Raw genomic sequence first — 25,726 nt, forward strand, 5'->3', positions numbered from 1 at the left:
CTGGAGAAATTCTGTCAATTAAGAGATTTTAAGTGTAGTAGCAATAACAACATACAGTTTTATACTAATGTCCGTAGTAATAGTACGATAGCTTTCCTGTACAACCGTTAGGTGAGGAGCTTTTATAAGCCTGATCAGCTCAAAGCGTCAAAGGACATAGTATATAGGACTGCTATGTCGGGTAAAACATTAAGACGACAATCTGTTTAAATATTAATAAATTACACAATTATAGATATTCAAGCAGAATGAAAAACTCTACAAGGCAAATTTAGTTGATCAGCGCTACATATATATATTCATTGCATGGGCGTTCATTGGGAAATCATCTTTTGTTTGGATCTTATATGACGTCAAATGCCTAATGGAAAATATGAATAGGAATAGAAATATGAATAACACAGAAGTATTGTTCAGTCGTTACTGTTCATAATATAATGTATGCACGAACAGGAACGTGTAAACAGAGAAATATCATACAATATATTTAAAAAAAACAATTGCAACACAAAATCGATATAGAAATAACCCGGAATCACAGAGTTACCAAAAACGCATCATAAACCGGAAATATATTATCAGGTGTGTAACCACGTGTTTGGCAGCACCCATGACTGTAAGACAAAGTGAACACGTTTTTTTACCAATTCAGAAACTGAAATTCAATTGATCGCTATCTGGTCAAGATGACAACAATATCATATTCTTTTAACAAAGATTGACATATTTCAGAAAGAATCCCTGAATTGAATTACATAATGATGGACAAGAAGCGTTTATCACAAAAATTCTAATACTAAGAAAAAAAATAGTGTACGGTAGCAAATCAATCCCGGCAAGAAAACCGTTATCAGCAGAAAGTGAATTAAAGTGTACATTAGCTATCCTATAGATGTACTTCATACAGGAATATGTTACCCATGTTTATTATACCAGTACATACATAATACTGATTGTGACCTTATAGTAGAGATATGTGACTTCTGCATTCAGGAATAGTCTGGTACAACTTCTGACAACCTGCGAAAAGATAAAAGGGCGTCTGCACTACCCACTTGCCTGTGATATAAATAACGCTGAGAACCGGGGACCGCATTTGACCCAGTCTCCATTCAAGGGAGTTTCGATAAGAAAACATTTTTCGATTCATGGCTCTGAAAGGCGAGTGTTATCCATCAAACCGAGGGCGAGGTCACTGTGATACATTGGTTAGGATATATCAAGTGGTTATCGTCATTCTGATAAACATAAATAAATCTCCCTATAATTAGCAACGAACTATTACATACATAGAACTTGTATCTGACATGCATTTCCTAGTGGAAGCAAAAACTACCGTTGCCAAGATATATATAAAAAATATGCCCATTTAAAAATACCCTGCCATGAAATGTACGTTGTTATCAGTACAATTAAACTTATTATCAAACATCGTCAGATTGATGCGATACCAGTACCTTCGTAAGTATCCAAATACTCCTGATTCCCCTAAATCATTTTCTGTATGCTTCTTATTTGTGTAAAATTTGCTGTACATTATAAGAACATTGCCATAGAAACCATTATTAAAAATCCATTTGAAAATGATTTCCCGCCCTTTTTTATTTCATAAGATACGTATAGAAGCATTAAGTGTAGTCAATAGCCCATATATTTAGCATAGCCCAACAATATAAACAGAACGTCATTGTACATACAGATTAAGAAACGAGTTGAAAGTGTATAAATGTAGTTAACGAAAATTACCACATCACTCTGTGAAACATCTAAAATGTTCTCGAGTTTTGCTACACATATTATAATATTTATACTCTTTTGCAAAGTAAAACGTTTTATACGTTTTCCATGGTATAAAGTTTTTGAAGATCAACACAGCTAATCAATAAGTATAATACTGTAAATAGTCCTCTAATTTATGTTTCAATATAGTTACCGAACAGGGAAAGGCGTCGAGTCTTTTGAAATGAAAACTGTTCAAGACATCTTGTAGATAATGTCTTAAACAACAGCCATCTAGCGAAGGTAGAGCAAGTATTGTCATCTAAAATGTAAGGCTGGAAATGTCGACATTTTCTTATGTATGATGTCTTATTCAGATACTAAATTTCTTATCTAAAATTATGTTGTCTGATTTAAGTACAATATTTCCTGTGCTTAATGTGTTATTCAGATATCTTATTTCTTGTGTGCAATGTTTGGTTTAAGCACCAGATTTCTTGTGTACAATGTTAGGTTAAGATACCAGATTTCTTGTGTTTAATGTTTGGTTCAAATACCAGATTTCTTGTGTACAGTGTTTGGTTCAGACACCAGATATCTTGTGTACAGTGTTTGGTTAAGACACCAGATTTCTTGTGTACAGTGTTTGGGTAAGACACCAGATTTCTTGTGTACAAGGTTTGGTTAAGATACCAGATTTCTTGTGTACAATGTTTGGTTCAAATACCAGATTTCTTGTGTACAATGTTTGGTTCAGATATCAGATTTCTAGTGTACAATGTTTGGTTCAGATACCAGATTTCTTGTGTACAATGTTTGGTTCAGATATCAGATTTCTAGTGTACAATGTTTGGTTAAGATACAAGATTTCTTGTGTACAATGTTTGGTTTAGATATCAGATTTCTTGTGTTCAATGTTTGATTAAGATACAAGATTTCTTGCTCCATATGCGGAGCCCATCTTATTACAAAATAACATCATGTTGGACGTGGAAATGTATTCCGAGAAATTTTCTGACTTTATACTGTTTTACGAACACAAAGATTATATACCTCTGTGTCCCATGCCAAACTTTGCACATGTGTTATGAATATGGGTAAGTGTTGTAGTCACATTGTGGGTATAATTGTGGGTATAACTTAACAACCATAGTGGTCCCATACGTCTTCTTCCCCAGGAGGTAAATATGGGTCTCTGTTACGTATTCTTTAGTTCAGAATAGAAAATAATTGTATTCAAATGTTGTCAATTTTATTCGAAACCTTTAAATTTCAGTAATTATTTATCAATGATAATTGTTTTCGTTTCTTTAAGGTGTTATACTTAGATTGAGTTCATACCCTATAGTGCACCCCTATTACTAATTATGCAATTATCTCTTTATGTATATTAATTATGTTATATCAGCATATGTCAAGGATAACAACATACCGTGAAACCTCGGGAACGTTTCAGAATGTGTATATTTAACCGTCAAAATGTAGCTCCATATCAAACACATAAGCTTCGTACCTGTTTTCCTTTTTGTGATCATCTTTGCTGCATTTCACACAATCTGCAATAAGAAAATATAAATTATCATTTTAAAATATTTTTTTTTATTTGTCATTGTCAGAGTTTATGAACAACAACAGCAAAGTTGACATTCATGAAGTCAATCCAAATAAAAAGGGTAGCAAAGTTAATTACAATCAATCGTTGGAACTAAAATATTTGATAATTTATAAAGAAAGGATGCACGTGGACAACCACGTTAACCTGTACATGAGGTCAGGGATAATATATAATGAAGGTCAGCTTATATAAGGAGATAAACAGAGCTGCACCGTTAACGGTCGCTCACCGAATGTTTAAAGATTATCGCATAATCCTTCAATAGTGAGGATTACGACGGATTTCAATTAATTGCACCTGTGAACTTTTTTTAATTGGCCTTTTAACATGTTATAACATGAATTGTTCGAAATGATACGTAGCCATAGACAATGGGTATATAAGACACGAAAATGGAGCAAATATTGAAAATATATTTGAATCTGTTCTGCTTGTACATGCCTTTTTATACTTTGGGAGCTTTCCTAGTTTCACATCTATATTGCGACAATTTTTACAATGGATAGAATTTGTAAAATGAGATACGTTTGTTATGATATTGATTTGTCGACATTTTAGGGTAATGTTTGACAGTTTTACTTATTCGATATATTGTGTTCTACTTAATCTGATGACGATATAGTCAGGTTACAAAGGAACTTGAAATAAAGTTTTTAACCCCGTGAGTATAGGCTCGCGTATACCCTTTACCGGTCTCTCATGCAAGATCTCAGGGTTCTTTACCTGTCATATTTGATTGCTTCTTAAAGATTAATTTTGATCGTTTTGAACGTTGATTTTTGTATTTGATTTTCATGTCTAATAAAACAAATATCATTTTATCCTCTTCTTTTATATATTTATTTAAAGTCACATTTTGGCATTTTTCGTTATGTTCTCTATTGTTTGTTTGCGTTTCTTAAATCATTGTTTAATTATTGTGTTGATTAGCCGCTTCGATTTATTACTTAAATACTATTAAGATTCCCATAGTATATTTCGATCAAACTCGACGAAGGTCTGAGTCTGAATTCCAAAGAAACCGTATAGGAGAGACGAGGTTACATTTTGTACACTAACTACAAAACGTACCGGCACACTGTATACATTCAGTGCTTTTTAGTATAGGTTTGCATTTTCAAATTCAAACAAAATTTAATACAACACAGAATAGTTTAGTGTACAAGAGATCAAAACGAAAAAAAGTAGGAAATATAATTCAACCTTGATTAAACATCAGCTCTTTTGATATTTCACTGCCTTTAAAAAAACTGCTATAGATTTTTTAATGGACGGACGGTATTTTGACATCATTTGATCTTTTGTATGGTATATCATGGAGCCCCCCTTTGACCTCATTATTAAGCTTCCCCCTCACATTACGTTTATGGATTAAGTGTATTAGAGGGCTATCCTACACATTATATACGTTTAATCGTAAATGGTCTTACATAAAGGTGACACAGTGTGCATAGCTCTGCAAACCACTGCCTTTCATCGACGTATATTATCATTAGAGGCACCATAAGGAGTTCTGAAACGAACGTTATATTAATCATGGGGATTTGTTTCTGGAATTTGTAATATTATAACAGTTGCGAACTAAGTGCGGGAAATCCTTACCCTGAACATCACCTGGTTAACCTTTATTTTTCATTTGAGGCCGATTTTGCCTTTCCCTAACGACGTCGGCTTCAGACATGGTCCTTCTTAATACAAACATTATTTGAAGACGTAAACATTGTATCTTTTCTGTGCTCGCTTTTTCACCTTACAATGACCATAATCTACCACTATCATGCTGCTCAATTAGAATCGGCATGTTAGGAAGTAATTAATGGGCGTCCTTCCAGCTTACGACAGAACAGACTTTGACTATCTCGGCAAACAGGATTTAATTTTGCTTAATGAAGAATACATAACCGGACTTATAATTAATGCAACTAGAACAAAATACACGCGGACATTTGACGAAACTTAACAAGGCAATCAGACCAGGTGTTCCAAAATGGTGATCTGCTTCATTGACGACAGACACCATGCAATTGCAGGTAAATTCCAAATAATATCATGTCCTCAAATTTAGAACCGAGATAGCGACAATGCCACCACTAGTCACGCAAATGACCTTAATCAAAAGTATCGACCCTCAAATCTCGCAAAGTATATAATTTTTCCCAATGTGATTGTAAGCGCAAACCGTAGTTTTTATCAACCTGCGTCTCGGGAAATCGTGTGTTGTAAAATTGTCTATCAGGATACATTATCTTTCACAGTCATCATGCCTTATGAATGGGTTAAAGATGAATACTAAGACACTGAGATAGATGTAGGAGTGCTTTCCCGAATACAAGAAAGAATATCCCCTCCCGGTCCTCTGTGACAGTAATATGCTGTTCTTTTTAAAGAGATTCTTTGATGTATTTTGAATGTTATAATTAACAAGTTTTTATCTGATAATCTTGTGATCACTTTCTCATCTTCTAAGTAAGGTCATACGAAGGTCAAACACGTTATATAAGGTAAACGATTTAAATTTCCGATACTGTTGACTATATAAGTTATATCACAATTTGATTGATCTCGTATATGGAAGGATATTAATCCGAAGGTTGTTTTTGTAATACATCTTTAGTCGTGAAGTATCTTTCTATTGATCAGTTAAAGTTAATTAGTACTTAAGTAGTCGCATATGTTGACCTAATACTCAAAAGTTGGTAAACTGATAATGTTTTATAGTGTTGTGTTTATTCAAAACTAGTTGCACGATTGTTATTGAAAGGTTGTATTAATGCGTTTGTTATATGATATATATTTTCATAGTAAGAATGTTAAATTATCTGATATATTTTTTTATGTGATCCAAGAAAATTTATTTAACGTCGCATACAGGTAAATAAGGAACATTAGCTCGTGCGAAATTGTTTACCTGTATGGTGACTGTTTACATGTTGGATGGGTTTTGATAGCTTAATTTTATAAATTCTATTTGGAAGGATTTGTACAACGATGTGGATATTTTACATGTAAATGTATGTCCATGTTCTGCCTTTTTACTACCGATGAAAGGGAGGGAAAATTACTTCATTGTCAAACACATTGGAGCTCGAAAGATAGCAACAGGAACCGAGGAAACAATTAAACAAAAGAAATACGTCACTGAAGGTGACTTGGTGTTCAGGTAGGGTCAGCGCTTATGAGAAGCACGCGTCGACTGGGTCAGGTTTGGTTTACCCCATCGTTACTTTAGCGCTTGTATTAATCGTTGGTAAACACATATTCCCTTAAGTTTTCATTATATAATATCTTTCGTATATATTATTCTTCTCTTTTTATTCCCGGATATCGCTTTTCATTATAGAATTCATGAAACGACGAGATCAAATATTTACTGATGACAGTACGACAGATAAGTGTAGTGCTCTTACATGCGGTTAGCAGACAAACGATCAAGGATAAACGTCCTTCAAAATAAGTTCAGTTCGGTCAAAAAGATAGGAAAAAAATATATTTTACAATGCACACGTTAAAACCTGTCAATTACTATATTATCAAAGTTATTCATTACAGGATATATGAGTAATTGAAATAGTCTAATACGGCCATAAACTTACTTCTTTTCTGTTTCATATAATAGGTGTGATAATTTAAAGGCATATTGTAATCAAAGGGTTATCACTCCACGCCTGCGTCACCATGTACATTTCTTTGATAGACAGCCGTTATCTATTTAATATGAATCTTCCTCTAGTTTAACGACGGTCACCAATTATGTAAAACGATTACTGAGTATACGCGACTGTTTTCAAGTAGACGTATCAATTATCCTTCTACGTAGTTAACCATTAGACGGATCTCCGACTGATCTTTTCAGTTGAAACAAGATATTTGTATGATATACCTATGTATGGGGTAGATAAGTTCCCTGCGTTCATAGTTATATGAGTGCTGTACATTGCGGTCAGAAAATGGTATCCATAAAATCAATTTTAACACATGGGTTTGAGAATAAGATAATGCACTGTTAATTGTAATATTATATGTATATGATACATGTACAATTTATGAAAACATCGATTTAAACCAAAAATAAGAATTCCACGGGAGTGGATGTGTCGCCTGCTCAGCGCTTTTGGTAAGAAAAGTGTTTTGGCTTGAGTTATCGCGTGAACAGATATGCCAATACGTGGAAAGTTGAAACTCGACAGAAAAACCCGTGATATAGGTTGAACATTATTGCTTCTAGCATTACCGTAAAAACTTTGAAAGGAATTAATTAAAAAAAAAAAAAAAAAAAAAAAATTTTTTTTTTGGCAAAAAAAGGGGCATGACTCCNAAAAGGGGCATGACTCCACCAACGTACGTATCCGAGCTATATTGGTATGCAAGATGTGAACCGAGTTTGAGCTCAATCAACCCAGGGGAACTATAGTTATTGCAAGAAAACCTTGTTTCGGACGACGCAACCGACGACGACGCCGACAAAAAATAGATGTCGCTTCGCGTTGCAGGCGACACAATTCTCGTATTCTTTTACTCGTCCATACTTACCAGACGAACCCCGTGTTATAACCCCAACAACACTGTCTTAATACCCAACACTGTGTCATCAACCAATCCACATTGTGTTATCAACTAACTCACACCGTTTCATCAAATCCACTCGCATTGTGTTACGACCCTACTCACCCTGTGTTATGACCCAACCCACACTGTGTTATCACCCAAATCACACTGTGTTAATACTTCAACCACACTGTGTTATTAACCACTCACACTGTGTTATCACCCCACTCACCCTGTCTTATCACCTTAACCACACTGTGTTAAAACCCAACTCACCCTGTGTTATCACATCAACCACTCTGTGTTATCACCCCAACCACACTGTGTTATCACCCCACTCACCCTGTGTTGTCATCCCACTCACCATGTGGTAATACTTCAACCACACTTTGTTATCACCCCAACCATACTGTGTTATCACCTCAACAACACTGTGTTATAACCCCTTACACTGTGTTATCACATCAACCACACTGTGTTATAACCCCACTTACCCTATGTTATCACCTTTACCACACTGTGCTATCACCCAACTCACACTGTGTTAATACTTCAACCACACTGTGTTATTACCTCGTCACACTGTGTTATCACCCAACCACATTGTGTTATCACCCCACTCACCCTGTCTTTTCACCACAACCACACTGTGTTATGACCCCAACCACACTGTGTTATCACCCAACTCACACTGTGTTAATACTTCAACCACACTGTGTTATCACCCAACCACATTGTGTTATCACCCCACTCACCCTGTCTTATCACCTCAACCACAATATGTTAAAACCCAACTCACCCTGTGTTGTCACCCCACTCACCATGTGTTAATACTTCAACCACACTGTGTTATCACATCAACCACACGGTGTTATAACCCCTCACACTGTGTTATAACCCCACTCAACCTGTGTTATCAACCCACTTACCCTATGTTATCACCTATACCACACTGTGCTATCACCCCACTCACCCTGTCGTATCACCTCAACTATGCTGTGTTATCATCCCATTCACACTGTGTTACCACCCCAACCACACTGTGTTATCACCCAAACAACCCTATGTTATCATCCAACCAACACTGTGTTATCAAACCCTTTCACACTGTATTATCACCCCACTCACACTGTGTTACCACCACACCCACACTGTGTTATCATCCAACCCACACTGTGTTATCATCCAACCAGATCTCTGTTATAGTCCCACTCGCACTGCATTATCACTCAACCAACTCTGTGTTATCACTCCACCAACTCTGTGTTATCACTCCACCAACTCTGTGTTATCACCTCCACTCACACTGTGTTATCACTCCACCAACTCTGTGTTATCACCTCCACTCACACTGTTTTATCACTCCACCAACTCTGTGGTATCACCCCACTCGCACTGCATTATCACTCCACCAACTCTGTGTTATTACTCCACAAACTCTGTGTTATCACCTCCACTAGCACTGCATTATCACTCCACCAACTCTGTGTTATCACTCCACCAACACTGTGGTATCACCTCCACTCACACTGTTTTATCACTGCATTATCACTCCACCAACTCTGTGTTATTACTCCACCAACTCTGTGTTATCACTCAACCAACACTGTGGTATCACCTCCACTCACACTGTTTTATCACTGCATTATCACTCCACCAACTCTGTGTTATTACTCCACCAACTCTGTGTTATCACTCCACCAACTCTGTGTTATCACCTCCACTCGCACTGTGTTATCACTCCACCAACTCTGTGTTATCACACCACCAATTCTGTGTTATCACCTCCACTCACACTGTGCTACCTGTGTTAAAAGTGGAATAGGTGATAAAGGTGGAATAGGTGATAAAGGTGGAATAGGTGATGAAGGTGGTGATAAAGGTGGAATAGGTGATAAGGGTGGAATAGGTGTTAAAGGTGGAATAGGTGATAAAGGTGGTGATAAAGGTGGAATAGGTGATAAAGGTGGAATAGGTGATAAAGGTGGAATAGGTGATAAATGTGGAATAGGTGATAAAGGTGGAATAGGTGATAAAGGTGGAATAGGTGATAAAGGTCGAATAGGTGATCAATGTGGAATAGGTGATAAAGGTGGAATAGGTGATAAATGTGGAATAGGTGATAAAGGTGAAATAGGTAATAAAGGTGGAATAGGTGATAAAGGTGGAATAGGTAATAAAGGTGGAATAGGTGATAAGGGTGGAATAGGTGATAAATGTGCAATAGGTGATAAATGTGGAATAGGAGATAAATGGGGAATAGGTGATAAATGTGGAATAGCTGATAAAGGTGAAATAGGTAATAAAGGTGGAATAGGTGATAAAGGTGGAATAGGTGATAAAGGTGGTGATAAATGTGGTGATAAAGGTGGAATATATGATAAAGGTGGAATAGGTGATAAATGTGGAATAGGTGATAAATGTGGAATAGGTGATAAAGGTGGAATAGGTGATAAAGGTGGTGATAAAGGTGGACAAGGGGATAAAGGTGGGATAGGTGATAAAGGTGGAATAGGCATACATACATTGTATGGTGGGATTGATTGAGTAGACAGGCGGACATTGTATGGTGGGATAGGTTGAATAGACAGACAGACAGCGTTGGTTGGAATCAGTGGAATAATCAGACGGAGAGAATATGGTTTGATCGGTGTAATAGACAGACAGACAGTGTATGGTGGGATCAGTGGAATTGACAGACGGACATTGTTTAGTGGAATCGGTCGAGGAGACAGATTGACAAATCGGTTATACATCATCTTTAAATATCGTATTAGGTACACTTTTAGTAACGCATGTTATACACCGCTACATATACATGTACTGGGTGTGTAGGACCCCTGATTACAAGGGACATACGTGTGTGTGGTGGGGGGGGGGAGGGAGGTTGTATTTCAATTAATTATAATGCTTTACGGTGACGTATTTGTTTCTGTGTTACTTACTTTTACGATCAGATGTATGAATTGCACCTTTAACAAATAAATAACATTTTTAGCATTGATTCCTAAAACAACGTTAATTCCCAATAAAAGGATGTTTGATCATCTATATTTGGAAATATACCAAGTTAAATTGTGAACATAATACTCAGACAGTGTGAAACCAGTTTTACTGACATGCAATTGTGTCAAGTTTTTTCCCTTTAACACACACACGAGAACACAAGCAACTGAAGAAAATTATTTAAATATTGTATACTTGTAACCCTATCCGTGTCGAGTACTGAAGGGGAAACAACTCGTAGTATACAGCCACCCGTTTTACACCCGTATTGGATAAAGGAGGATAACTCAAGGTAGTGGCAGATAAAGGTATAAAAACATACCAAATGAAGTTTTAATTAAACTTTAAACTCAGGTGTAAATCTTTTCAGAATGAAACGATTTGTCTAGTTATATGGCGAAAGATTATCTCTTGGCTACACCTGCCATTTAAATATTTGGTATTAGTTCTCACTCTGATTACAAATATAGAACACTAGACTGCTATAATAGTTGGAGTTAAACTATCCCTAAATGATCTTATAGAAGAGGATAATGTCGCTGTTAAATTGATTTACATGTTCAATAACCTTTTTTTTAGAAAACCCTGTAGAAACAGCTTGCTGATGGTTACGTTGCCATCAGAAAAGGTGGAATAAATGTTGAAATATCCACTGTGAGTAAGCTACGTATTTTAATGTTTCAGATCTGATTCCTTGCATGCATCGCAAAGTTACATTTTGGCTGCAAGGTCCTCTATAAACGTTACCATAAGGAAATTGATCAGCGTCATTTCGGAGCTTCTACTCACGCCTCGGATAACGAGAGACAATCGTAAATATCAAACATTTTAGAGACGTTAGACAAACATTTTGAAGATGTTAAGCTCTTTTCCAGGAATCTCGTATACACTGACGACAGAAACACTTCGAAAACAAAAATGATTACCTATATTAAGATTAATAATACCAATAAAATTTTAAATGTACATGTAAATTTAAGGATTGAATGTCATTTTGCAATGTGCAAAGCGATTTGAACACAAATCGGTTACAGAGACATTTACCTTTCGGGCTTCGTGGAATATGTATGCAACCGATTTGCTTTCATACCGGCATGACTATTGAAAACATGTCATTCAATCCTTATATTAAACACATTTCTGGACTTTAAAGTTTCCATCAACACATTTTAAAGCAGTTTATTTTGCAACACTTTTACCTACGAAGTAAATAGATTGTTAACTAGTATCCAGAGTACTTCTTCAATGGGATTGAATTGAAGAAGGTATCCGAAGGATGATACTTCTTCAGAGGAGCTTAACAGAAAATATCATATGTATGAACATGTATCGGTTGCGAATCCCTTTATTTAAATAACGAGTATATTTGTTTGATATTAAGAAAAACGTTCTTTTTTATTATATATTTATTTGCACTTAGCTGTACTTAGACAATTGTTTTCTATGTAAATTCATAATCTTTACTGTCTGTCTGGACATCGTTTAATCATACTTATGACAATTCTGCTTGTTCGTTTAGAGAATATCTCATGAATTAAAATGCATTTAAAACTGCAATATCCCAGCATGAAGGATGTTAGATATAAACCGTACCTCCCGCGCGAACACTCCGTGTCACAAAGGTTCAGAAACATGAAAAAGTCAGACCTGATATGAAACTTTAGTACATTAATCTAAACCATAAAATCATTGTGAAAAAAACAGGTTTTGATGCTGTGTCTTTGTGAGTTTCTCTATGCTCATCAAATTACCATGACAGTAGTTTGTGAGTGGTGCTGGGGAGAAGATGAGAGAACCATGGGCTGGAGCAGTTGGCGTGTATGTACACTGTGGTGAGTACGGCACTGATTCGTCCATCAACCGGCTACCTGATACAGACCAAGTCCCGTTAATACTCTCAAATGAAACATGTAATTAGTTTGGCTGCTTTACATCTTAGTACATCAGTGAACAGTTGGAATGTCTCTGACAAATAGATTCTAAGTAATTGCATGGTTTCAATTTTTTCTCGTTTTTGATTTAATGTACATTTCCAGGTTTTGTTTTTGTGACTTGTACAGAAATGCACTTACTAAAGCGATGCATCGTAAACAAACAACATTAATCAAGTATTTTCAATTTCATTTTAATGTTTTTACTATATTCGTATTGGACAACGTGGTATAGTCAACCATTGTCGTATTTAATATTCGTAATAAGATTCATCAGTTTTGTACAAATAATAGTGTGAGGCTTAATTAGTGAGCTGTTTTCAACGGTTTAGCCTCGAGACACCAGTTCACTCTTTGCTCGGCAAAGGTAACATACATTTTCGAAAGCTCGCAAAATCCGTTTTCGTGTACTGTTTGTGTTAAAAACAAACTTAGCCTTCATTATTGTATTTAACTACCTACGTATTTGTTATTTCAGTATTGAGCAAGGAAGACAATAGTGGGAACTTTAATACGAATGTTACGAATTTTGATAAATATAAAGGTTGCATTTCTTTTGGATGCAAGAGTGGTTCATTTGATACGTGATACTATATATTAAAGATTGGTTCTGCAACACTAACAACTATAGTTTATCAATAGTATTTGTAAGATTAGCCAATATTTAATCTTGTTCTACGGTATTGTGATAACGTACTGTATAGCAATACTGAGCTATCGTAAATCTATCTCTGTTGAAGGAAAGGCAATGGTACTAAAATCGTGTTAAAAGAAATGAAACAATGAAAAATTATTGAGAGAAAAAAAATGTTGAGAGCGATCGATGATATCTCTTGTTGGTGACGTGAGAAGTCAAATAGTAATACAAGGTTTTTTTTCAAGTTTTATTTTTTACACTCACGCCACATGTATACGTGCGTAACAAGAGGTCACATAATACATAGTATACATTGATGGACATAGTACACACATAATATGACAAATGATACAATTTATACAATAACAACCAATTTCAATCATTCTTTTAGCTTACTTACTCTTTGTATAAATTTACTTACATTTGTTAAGAGTACCGTGTTACAAATTGAGAACTTACCTTTTATTTTGATATAAGTCGGGTTGACATAATAATAAGTTGGTATATAAAGTTGTCTAAGAGCTACAACAGATACATTAGTACATTGGTATAAGTAGTGGTATTCGTCCCCAACACAGTTATTACATAGGGGACATAACCTTTCCTCGCGTGGGACTCTATTCCATCTTCCTGTCTCTATAGGAAATTTTACATTTGATGTTCTAAATTTACATATTACTTTTCGTTCATTACGATTTAGTTTTAAAAGATATGGTTCAATATTAAACTGAAATTTGAATAAGGAGTAAACTTATCCTCGCGAGGAGGTTTCAACATCATGAAACCAACTTTGAATGAATTGATCGCATAATCTCTGCTTAATGATATTTTTCAAGCATTGTCTATTAATTGTACATGATATTTGGAAAGTCCATAAAATATCAAGTCTAGTATTGTTTAAGATATCTCGTATATACGTTAACCATTTAAAACTTAATAAAGAAATCTGGTGCAAACTGTACATTAACTTATACATTGCACTAGATAATTTCGATCCACCTGTTATAAGCTTATGCCAGAACATAATCATTCTAACACTGATTTCAATTTCTAGGGGATACCTTCCTAACTCACCATATACCATATACTTTGGGGTGCTCTTCCGAATGTTTAGAATTTCCTTACAAAACTGTAAATGTATTTTTTCGATACTTTTTGTATTTTCATAGCCCAAGATTTCACATCCATATAATAAAATAGGTGACACAAGTGCATCAAATAGTTTCAGTTGAAGATCTACAGGAATGGAAATATTTATAATCTTAATATACAATGCATATAAAGCTTTTTCTGCTTGCTCTAGTAGTTTACTTTTGGCTTTTGTAAAAACACCATTGTAGTTTAATATTATTCCAAGATATGTGTACGAATCTTGTATTTCTAAAATCTCATTATTTAACGTAAAGTGATGGTCTCTTTTACTTTTTCTTTTTTCAAAAATCAAAACTTTAGTTTTTTGGGTATTAACTGTTAATTTCCATATATTATAATAATTTTGGAATTCATTCAATGCGTTCTGTAGGCCATCTGGTGTTTCTGACAAAAGCACTGTATCATCAGCATATAAAATAATAAACAATTTTAAGTACAAACCTAAATTTTGATGACTAAGAGCATACACTTCATTCAAACAAGAAACATTACGTTGATTGAGGAAATCCTCTAGATCGTTAAGAAAGAGGGAAAACAAAAATGGCGATAAGTTTTCTCCTTGTTTTACCCCGACATTGCACATGAAAAAGTCGGATGTATATTACCATTAATTACGTATGATTTGATATTTTGATATAAATTATAAAGGACTTTAAATATTTTGCCCGTAATGTTACTATTTTGTAATTTTCTCCACAAGCCTGCTCGCCACACCGTATCAAAGGCCTTTTTAAAATTTTAAAATAAAAATACCACAGCCGTCAAAACCAAGACGCAAATTATAACTCAGATCGAATGCAAAAGTGTTAACACATACAACTCTAACTCAGTCTTGAATAGAATACCAAATTGTCAACACATAACGACAGATTTGAACTATAACTAATTACAACAACATCGATGTAAAAGACAAATCGGAACTCGAATAAACGACAAATTGGAATTCAGGTCAAATACCAAAACATCAACACGTGAATACAAATTGGAAGGAAGTCGAATTAGATACTGCAGTGTCAACCCATGAAGCAAACTTGGAAGTCGAATTGAATTCCACAGCGTCAACACATCAGGACAAATTGGAACTCGAATTGAATTCCACAGCGTCAACACATCAGGACAAATTGGAACTCGAATTGAATTCCACAGCGTCAAAACACAAACAATGGAACTCGAACTGAACAACACAGCGTCAACACACAGAGACAATTTGAAACACTAATTGACCGACAAATCAGCAATACAGAAAGACAAATTGAAACTCGAGTTGAATTCCACAGCGTCAACACACAAAAGACAAACGGAACTCAAATCTTATACTAAAGCGTCAACACACAAAAGACAAACGGAACTCAAATCTTACACTAAAGCGTCAACACACAAAAGACAAACGGAACTCAAATCTTACACTTAAGCGTCACCACACAAAAGACAAACGGAACTCAAATCTTACACTTAAGCGTCAACACACAAAAGACAAATGGATCTCAAATCTTACACTAAAGCGTCAACACACAAAAGACAAACGGAACTCAAATCTTACACTAAAGCGTCAACACACAAAAGACAAACGGATCTCAAATCTTACACTTGAAGACATATTGGACATGGAATTGGATACCACAGCCTCAACACAAAGGACAAATTGGAGTTCGAAATGAAAACCACAGCATCAATATACAAAAACAGATTGGAGTTCGGGATTAATACCACAGCGTCAATACACTAAAGTTTGAAATGTAGCTGAAAACCATAGCATTAACAAACAATGACAAATTAGAACTCAAGTTTCATACCACACCACCAAGAACGCGAAAATATCGCGAAAGATAGCAACCAGCTTTGGATGTTAATATTAAACTATAGCTTAGACAGTAATTGAGGTTAACGAAAAAACCCACTGTATAAGCTGAACTGTTGACGCGAATTCTACATTGCACGAAGAACACTGCGTCAATGCAACGCCTTAAACAGTTTTCATGCATTTCAAAGAACTTAACGGGGGTCATCGAAGAGTTATTTATGAAGCCAGGTATTTGATATGAAAGTTTAACATATCTACAGTACCTTATTAGGAAAACTTGTAATACGAATGGGACTAGAACTTGCAAATATACACAGAAAAGAACAAAACTCTGATTAGAACGCTACGCTACGACAAATCATCTGACGGATACACGTAACAAGTTTACAGATTTTTCATATTTTATCCTCCCCCATCTCTCCACTGAGTCTTCAGTAGCGTAGCCATCCTCGACCTTCATCGAGACTAGTCAAGATATGTTTTTGCTATTATTATTATTAGCCTACAACCATTTTAAATGGAAACATGCGGTATTTCCGGTCATGCGCATACCAACTGACAGGACTATGGGAAGGCGGCATTCTATTGTTCATTATACGTTTAAATATGTATTTATACAGAAATTATTGGTTGTTTGAGAGGGGGTCAGTTAGTAACTTCATGGTCAGTTTGTGACATTTTGTTTTCTGCTTGGACAAAACAAATCACAAAGTCGTGAATAACGAAAATGAAATGAAATCTGTGAATAACGTCCTGCAAAACAAAAAAACGAGGAGAAAACTTTTTGGTTTTGGTTAAATTCGGTTGAAGAAACTATTTGAAATGATTTTCTTTATTCCAATAAGAATCGATCTTGCACAACGTCTAGGCGAACTGTGTTTTTGTATCGTTAAGAATTGACCTTATACAAGGGTTATTATTGAAAGAGAACAAACAGCTTGTCCAATCCTGTATTTACACATACATTTATGTTACGTTTTGTCCTAGAATATGAAGAATTTAGAGAATCACTTTCATTTCATTGATCTTTCCGATCGTGAAATTGAATCTACCAGAATTCCATTCTTCAGTTTCATAACTCCACATTTACCTACAGTTTCAAGAAACTCAAGTAACCGGAGGAAGGGCTGTTACATTAAAGCTGCGCAAGAAAATGTAACGATCGTGTAACTGAGAGTGTTGGCAGATATACTAAGGCTAAAGCAGAGGAAGTCAGAATTGTTATTGTAGATTAACGTTGTTGTATATCATTGTTTTGTATTGTTTACATGTACAACGATGTGACGAAATCGTACATTGTTTAAGTCACTCGACCCGGGATGTTTCACCTATCGATAGGGAGCGTATACACACTGCATGAAATAAATTACAGGTAGGGTTATACCAATCATATTTTTTTGTGAACACAGCATAGACACAGATACACATATCAAATCTGGTTACTTAACACTGGTAATTATTGTTAAACTAAAAAATGTAAATTCTAAAATATTTAAATTTTAAAATAATGAAACATTTAACATACATGTACATGTTTTGCATAAACAAAAGCAACTGAAGTATTTAAAATTTTCTGTAAATGAACGGAGATCGGGATTTCGAAAACGTCCTACCGTTTGATTGTGCGTACTTGTTAGACAGTTAAGCGTTAAACGGTAAGAACCTTACATGAAGGAAAGGTAACGTTTTTAAGTGTCATTCAAGTATACATGTGATGAGTTTACCGGACGGAACTCAAAACACTGCCACGGTGTCTTAAACTAATTGGAGTGTACAGGATGACTTATTGAACGGTAAACTAGGGAAACTCGGCACGGAAACCGTCATTATAATGACATTTCAGGCCGCTAGTAAACAATTCGTAGGTATTGAAGGGTGTAAGGACGTAGCAAGGTACAGATGATTTTCTAAACAATTTTTTTTCAACTACTGATAGTCGTAAGCATTGTTAACTCCCCCAGTTTCTGTCATACATTGACGTTTTTCATAACATGGAGAAAATAATATCTTAATACAAATTTAGAAAATGTATGAAAACCAATGAAAGAAAGACTCGATCGTGTATATCTAAAAGGACAAATATCAATCCAGTGTGTCACCTTTTGCCCTTTATATTTATATTTGTGTTAACGTCAGCGCTGTATATTAAGTTGTCTGCTATCATGATAGCATGGGTCATCAAGAACCACGCACTAAAACCGCAAGAACTGACGGAAATTGCGTGTAAGACTCAAGGGGTATTGTATATAATATAAACAAAAGACGATAATTTTAAAATAATTAATTTTTGTTCATAGGAAGCCGTCACGTTTGGTTGTATGATTTGCCGCAATTCGTGTGGAAAAGCAATATTGTAGGAATGAAACATCGCAAGTAATTTGAATCATTCTGGCACTTTATACTTTATTTACTGTGATGTTTTTATCTTAATGTTTAATGTTGAATTGTTTGTACCGTTTTATAAGGAAAGATGAGAAGAAATAAACATATCAATAGAAAAAAATATGATTATAATGTTAATGTCGTCAATAAATGTATCACCATCATGTTAGTTCTGTGTTTTGGTTCAACATTGTGAGTTTTCTTAATTCATGTTTTAGATGAGAATAGATAGAAAAACACAAGCGTCAAGCTAACCAGTCATTTTACAATAGAATTACGGAATGTCAGAAAGATAAGTCTACCTGTATTTGTTTGTATAAACTTCTGTATACACAGACCTCCCCGCTGGTTATACAATCCGCGTGTCTACCTCCCCAACACAAAAACGTCGCCACGAACCTTTGGAGTGAAATGTAGCAAAGCCCACCTCGGTAGGAGCGCGCGGGTAATTAGACATGTGCTCTGTACATTCAAACATTTCTGCCCTTTGCGAAATATGTTTTTGAAATAAAGACTTGTTTGTATTAAGATGGAAGGAGGTTGAAACTGGATTTAATTGACCTAACATTTGTACTTCTTCACCTGTTTAGTTAGGGTACTTTATAGAGAATACGTTATATTTACTTACACGTTGTAAACATAATATCTTCTTTATATGACACGTATATCGGCTAGACCTTTAAACCAGTACATGACAACAAATTAACATCACACATGTCGTAACGGGGACGACCTTAGATGAACTATCATAGGTGTTTTATATTTCAACTGTTATTTTAATTGTTTCGTCTTCAGGATAACCGACTACTCCGTAGTCAAACAAACAAACAAACAAATAGTTTAAGTAATGGTTTTTCCTTGCATTACTTTATTTGTCATACTTTTGTCAGTCGCATATAAAAAATTACAACCACAGCCATTATTAGGACTATGCTAAGCCACGATTTCTCAGCTGGGTGAGATATCAAGCTTATGCTGCGTTCACAACACATATCGGTATATAGGTGACACGTTCACAACACATATTGGTATATAGGTGACACGTTTACAACACATATCGGTATATAGGTGACACGTTCACAACACATATTGGTATATAGGTGACACGTTTACAACACATATCGGTATATAGGTGACACGTTCACAACACATATTGGTATATAGGTGACACGTTTACAACACATATCGGTATATAGGTGACACGTTCACAACACATATTGGTATATAGGTGACACGTTCACAACACATATAAGTATATAGGTGACACGTTTACAACACATATCGGTATATAGGTGACACGTTCATAACACATATTGGTATATAGGTGACACGTTGACAACACATATTGGTATATAGGGGACACGTTCACAACACATATTGGTATATATGTGACACGTTCACAACACATATTGGTATACAGGTGACACGTTCACAACACATATTGGTATTTAGGTGACACGTTCACAACACATATTGGTATGTAGGTGACACGTTCACAACACATATTGGTCTATAGGTGACACGTTCACAACACATATTGACAACACATATTGGTATAAAGGTAACACGTGCACAACACATATTTGTATTTAAGTTATACGTTTACAACACATATCGGTATATAGGTGACACGTTCAAAACACATATTGGTATATAGGTGACACGTTCACAACACATCTTGGTATATAGGTGACATGTTCACAACACATATTGGTATATAGGTGAGACGTTCACAACACATATTGGTATAAAGGTAACACGTTTACCACACATATCGGTATATAGGTGACATGTTCACAACACATATTGGTATATAGGTGAGACGTTCACAACACATATTGGTATAAAGGTGACACGTTCACAACACATATTGGTATTTAGGTGATACGTTCACAACATATATTGGTATATAGGTGACACGTTTACAACACATATTGGTATATAGGTAACACGTTCACAACACATATTTGTATTTAGGTTATACGTTCACAACACATATCGGTATATAGGTGACACGTTCATAACACATATTGGTATATAGGTGACACGTTCACAACACATCTTGGTATATAGGTGACATGTTCACAACACTTATTGGTATATAGGTGACACGTTCACAACACGTATTGGTATATAGGTGACACGTTCACAACACGTATTGGTATATAGGTGACACGTTCACAACACATCTTGGTATATAGGTGACATGTTCACAACACTTATTGGTATATAGGTGACACGTTCACAACACGTATTGGTATATAGGTGACACGTTCACAACACGTATTGGTATATAGGTGACACGTTCACAACACATGTTGGTATAAAGGTAACACGTTTACAACACATATCGGTATATAGGTGACACGTTCAAAACACATATTGGTATATAGGTGACACGTTAACAACACATATTGGTATATAGGTGACACGGTCACAACACATATTGGTATAAAGGTAACACGTTCACGACACATATTGGTATAAAGGTAACACGTTCACAATACATATTTGTATTTAAGTTATACGTTCACAACGCATATCGGTATATAGGTGACACGTTCACAACAAATATTGGTATATAGGTGACACGTTCACAACACATAATGGTATAAAGGTAACACGTTCACAACACATCTTTGTATTTAAGTTATACGTTCACAACACATATCGATATATAGGTGACACGTTCACAACACATATCGGTATATAGGTGACACTTTCACAACACATATTGGTATATAGGTGACACATTAACAACATATATTGGTATATAGGTGACACGTTCACAACACATATTGGTATAAAGGTAACACGTTCACAACACATATTTGTATTTAAGTTATACGTTCACAACACATATCGGTATATAGGTGACACGTTCACAACACGTATTGGTATATAGGTGACACGTTCACAACACGTATTGGTATATAGGTGACACGTTCACAACACGTATTGGTATATAGGTGACACGTTCACAACACGTATTGGTATATAGGTGACACGTTCACAACACATATTGGTATATAGGTGACACGTTCACAACACATATTGGTATATGGGTGACACGTTCACAACACACATTGGTATATAGGTGACACGTGTTCTCATCCGACAAGGTTTTCCCCCAAGCCCTCTATCTCTAACAGATACCTGTTTGATGAATTTCACCCATTATGTTTTGTCTTTTTCGAATAAAATTCATTTTACAACAATTGAACATTCAGAAGAACCTGTGTTTGCCCCCTGGAGTTTTCTGAGCATGTTTCTGTTTCCATCATTGTTTGTCTTTATTGTTTGTGGTCTTGATGATGTCTTCGAATTTGTCTGGTGTCCTCAGTTCTGGTGTCGACTTTACTATTCTTGTCTTTGTGTGCTGACGTAATACCAAGTTATCTATTTCGCAATGTAAAGTATTCCCTAAATTAAACTGTTGCAAACATAAATTAAAAAAAATAATACCAAACTCTTTCATATTTTCACAACTTACAATAAAACCAACATTAAAAAACCAGAAGGAAATAAATCAAACAATAGCACTAAAAGGATAAAAGTTTGCCGACAAGTTCACTCTTACTGAAGATTTAGGTATGGTATTTTGTAAACATTAAACTATTATAATATATTTCGGTTTTTTTTATAAGGCTTTGAAGCTTAGAAAACATCCGACATGCGTTCTATATATAATATACATCTGCTTTTTTATCTGAATACAAAAAGAATAAACGATAAAAAATGTTTTCATCTGATTAGTGCTTATGCTTCCACTTTGACACGCTCTTATGAAAACCACCAAACAGAATTGGCGAAACTTTGCATCCGTAACATTTATTGTGTAGCACATTCAACATACTGGATTAAGTAATAATAATTATTATATTTCAGTTCCCATTTCTAACACAAATACCCAACGCAACTTCTGAATAGCTCTTACGTTGATTTGGTGATTAGGTCTGCTTTGAAATGTCAAGATATAGATAAAACATATGCTTCCTAAAACCATTCTTTTGTTTGAGATTATTTAGGAATTTAGCATGTGAAAACCTAACGATCTTCTATCATGAAATACCATTAACGTTACAGCCGACATATGTAACATCTCCATCCCACAACAAATTAAAATCATTTCAAAGAAACGAGAAAACGTTTTTTCAAATTTTTTCAAACGGAGTAATCCATCAACATGTTCAACCACTTTTCATTCTCAGGAAAATAGAACCCAATGGCTAACAGTTATGTATGTAATATATTTTATTACACGGTATGGCCACTCGAGTTACATGTAATTAAAACCTAATATCCATCAAGCATTCTACATAATATCACAAACAACAAAGTGGTATCACGTCGAAAACTGGAATTCAAAACCTTTGATATAAAGTATAAGAAATATATCACTTTTCAAATAAACATGAAACGGTGTGCTGTTTATAGAACTACAAATACCGTCACATATGGTGTATCATTACACATACACTCCAAAGTCAAGCGATTCTCTCCACAGTACCATACCCCAGCCACTAGGCCAGAGAGTTATACTTGTTTATCAAACGCACCCCGCGCGCTCTTTAAACACACCTCTTGAATTCTCTCTACATGGATCCTTGTGCAGAGGGTCCTTACTAATTACTCCTAAACTATTACGTGTTTTCAAATGTGTGAAAATTGTACTTGAGTAATTAAAAAACAATGTCTCATAACCTAAAATGGACCACTGATACGGGGGTTTCACGCACTGTTTGACATCAACGTGGGTAGCTGTTAACACAGCACGTGTTAGGGATCACGTGACTCGTTTAGGTATCATAAGAACCGAAATCATCAAACATGTGACTATTCTACTTGAAATACGATTGACGAAAAAATGCCGTATAAGTCAACTCAAATCATGAACCAGAGAGAACACGAACAAGGATAACATTGTATAATCTATATAAAACACAATGAGAAAATATATATCTACAGTACGAACATGACTACTGCAAATGTCTGACAGCTACGTTTATATTTAAATCGAAATTCTCTGCATATATGAGAGAAATTGTCTGCAGGTAACATTTCATTTCGCTCTAATACAGTAACCAATTTTTAATCATGATTATATTTCCAAAAAAGCCAGTCACGTTTTTTACATAGTGATTTTAGCTGCTATTGTACCAAAACAAGCGTGTCTTTGCACTGAAATAATATTTATTGTCACGTGATATTGTAACAGGAAAAACTGTCTCCAAAATGTAGAAAACTGTAACGCATGTCGAATGTATAGGTAAAGATAATCCCATCATCCATACACGATTAAGTAACTCGCCTTTTGCAAATGCTTTTTGTATCGGTCACAATTCGTTTTACAAAACTCTTTTCATAACGAAGATAAATAATGCTGGTATCGCAACGAAACTTCAATCAATACTCAAGTTTTCCCAAAATAGAATATTATTATTATTTGATACATTTTATCATTGTTTGATAATTAAGTCATGATTTAATATAAGCATTACTATATCTTGTTGTAGCAATTTTATGCACACTTATTAAAATTATTAAAAAAGTTGTTGAAAAAAATACTTTTCTCAATCCACAAACGTAAGCACTTGAAAAAAGTTCTTTCTGCTCGGATTCTATTCTTTGTTCATTGGAGGTCATGGACCATAATTAGTCCTGAATGATGAACAATTCATTTTTCAGTTATTAACTATTTTAAATGAATTCATTTTTAAGACTATCTTTTTCTGATACGGGAACTCTAACATTAATTATTTGTTACATGTTAATGATATAACGTGCTGATAACGATAAACCACAAAAGATTATCAGAGCTGGTTTTATGATGTTTAAAGTAACATAGTAGATACTCGTATTGCTTATTCTGCTTGGGACTAAAGTAAACACTTAACACTTTTAACAAAAGGCAGATAACTTCGATACCGTGTGTCCAAGATCCCTTTACTTGTTCCCAATTATTTTTATGACGCAGAAACCAAGTAAAATTATTTTTTGCACATGTTTGTTCCAAACAGAAGCTATAATTTATGTTTGTTGTACATTTGTGTTGAAACCTTAAACTAAAGAACTGTAGATAAGAAAAAGCAAAGCCCATATGTTTCAAAATACGTACGTCAAAAAAGTTATTTTGGTATACCTAGTAAAACCTGGATGGTAGCTGCCATACCGACTCTCAATTCTACTGAAACAATGGATCTTATCTATTTTTCGTTTAAACTATTAGCGCTCAGCTCAAAACAAATACCACATTTGTTTCAGCATACAATCGATTTAAAAGTCTATTTCAGTGACGAAAGTTATTTCGAAACCTTTATCTATTCCGCTACTAACTAAAGACGACGTTTGTATATAAAATAAACGATAATATTTGTGAAGAGCTATTCTAATCGGTACTTATTTGAAAAATTCGTTTAGGAACGGCAACTTAACAATTTAATAATTCTATTTTGTAATCAACGACAACGAACAGTTTGTGATTTAGTGACATAAAACATATATGTGACCTAACAAAATTAAACTCAAATACACAAAAAAAAAGATATGTTTTGGTTTACAGCTGAACACCTTGGAATAAACAGGCGAATGAAATTTCGTGTTATGGGTAATTTTAAAAATATGTTTCTAATCTCGTTAGATAAAAACTCACTGGTATAATATTTCACAAAGATACGCATTTCCTATGATAATATCACTATTTTAGCAATGAGAGGGATGCTCCAAAAAATATCAAATTTAGAAAAATTAGGAGAAAATCCCAGCTGTGACATTATACCGTTGTTACATACCACGGCACAACAGTAAAAGATACTTTAGTGTTATAACGTCATATTTTGTTTGGGGGTTGAAGTTGACAGTGTTGATGTTTCATGTTTCCTGTGAACGTCAATATTTGCATTGTTATTTAGCACAAAAGACTAAAATTTGCGATTGGC

The 25,726-nt window shown here is 34.9% G+C and overlaps 1 protein-coding gene across 1 annotated transcript; it reads left to right on the forward strand.

Annotated features, from left to right (window-relative positions):
* The first annotated feature begins 6,375 nt into the window (after positions 1-6,375).
* Positions 6,376-10,426, forward strand: LOC110457999 (uncharacterized PE-PGRS family protein PE_PGRS54-like). Its single transcript, XM_021509519.1, has 2 exons — positions 6,376-6,494; positions 9,697-10,426. Exons 1-2 carry the CDS (start codon positions 6,376-6,378, stop codon positions 10,424-10,426), a joined length of 849 nt encoding a protein of 282 aa, XP_021365194.1.
* Positions 10,427-25,726: the final 15,300 nt, after the last annotated feature.

The sequence above is a fragment of the Mizuhopecten yessoensis genome, unplaced genomic scaffold (genome assembly GCF_002113885.1).
Source record: "Mizuhopecten yessoensis strain PY_sf001 unplaced genomic scaffold, ASM211388v2 scaffold9399, whole genome shotgun sequence".
Lineage (NCBI taxonomy): Eukaryota > Metazoa > Mollusca > Bivalvia > Pectinida > Pectinidae > Mizuhopecten > Mizuhopecten yessoensis.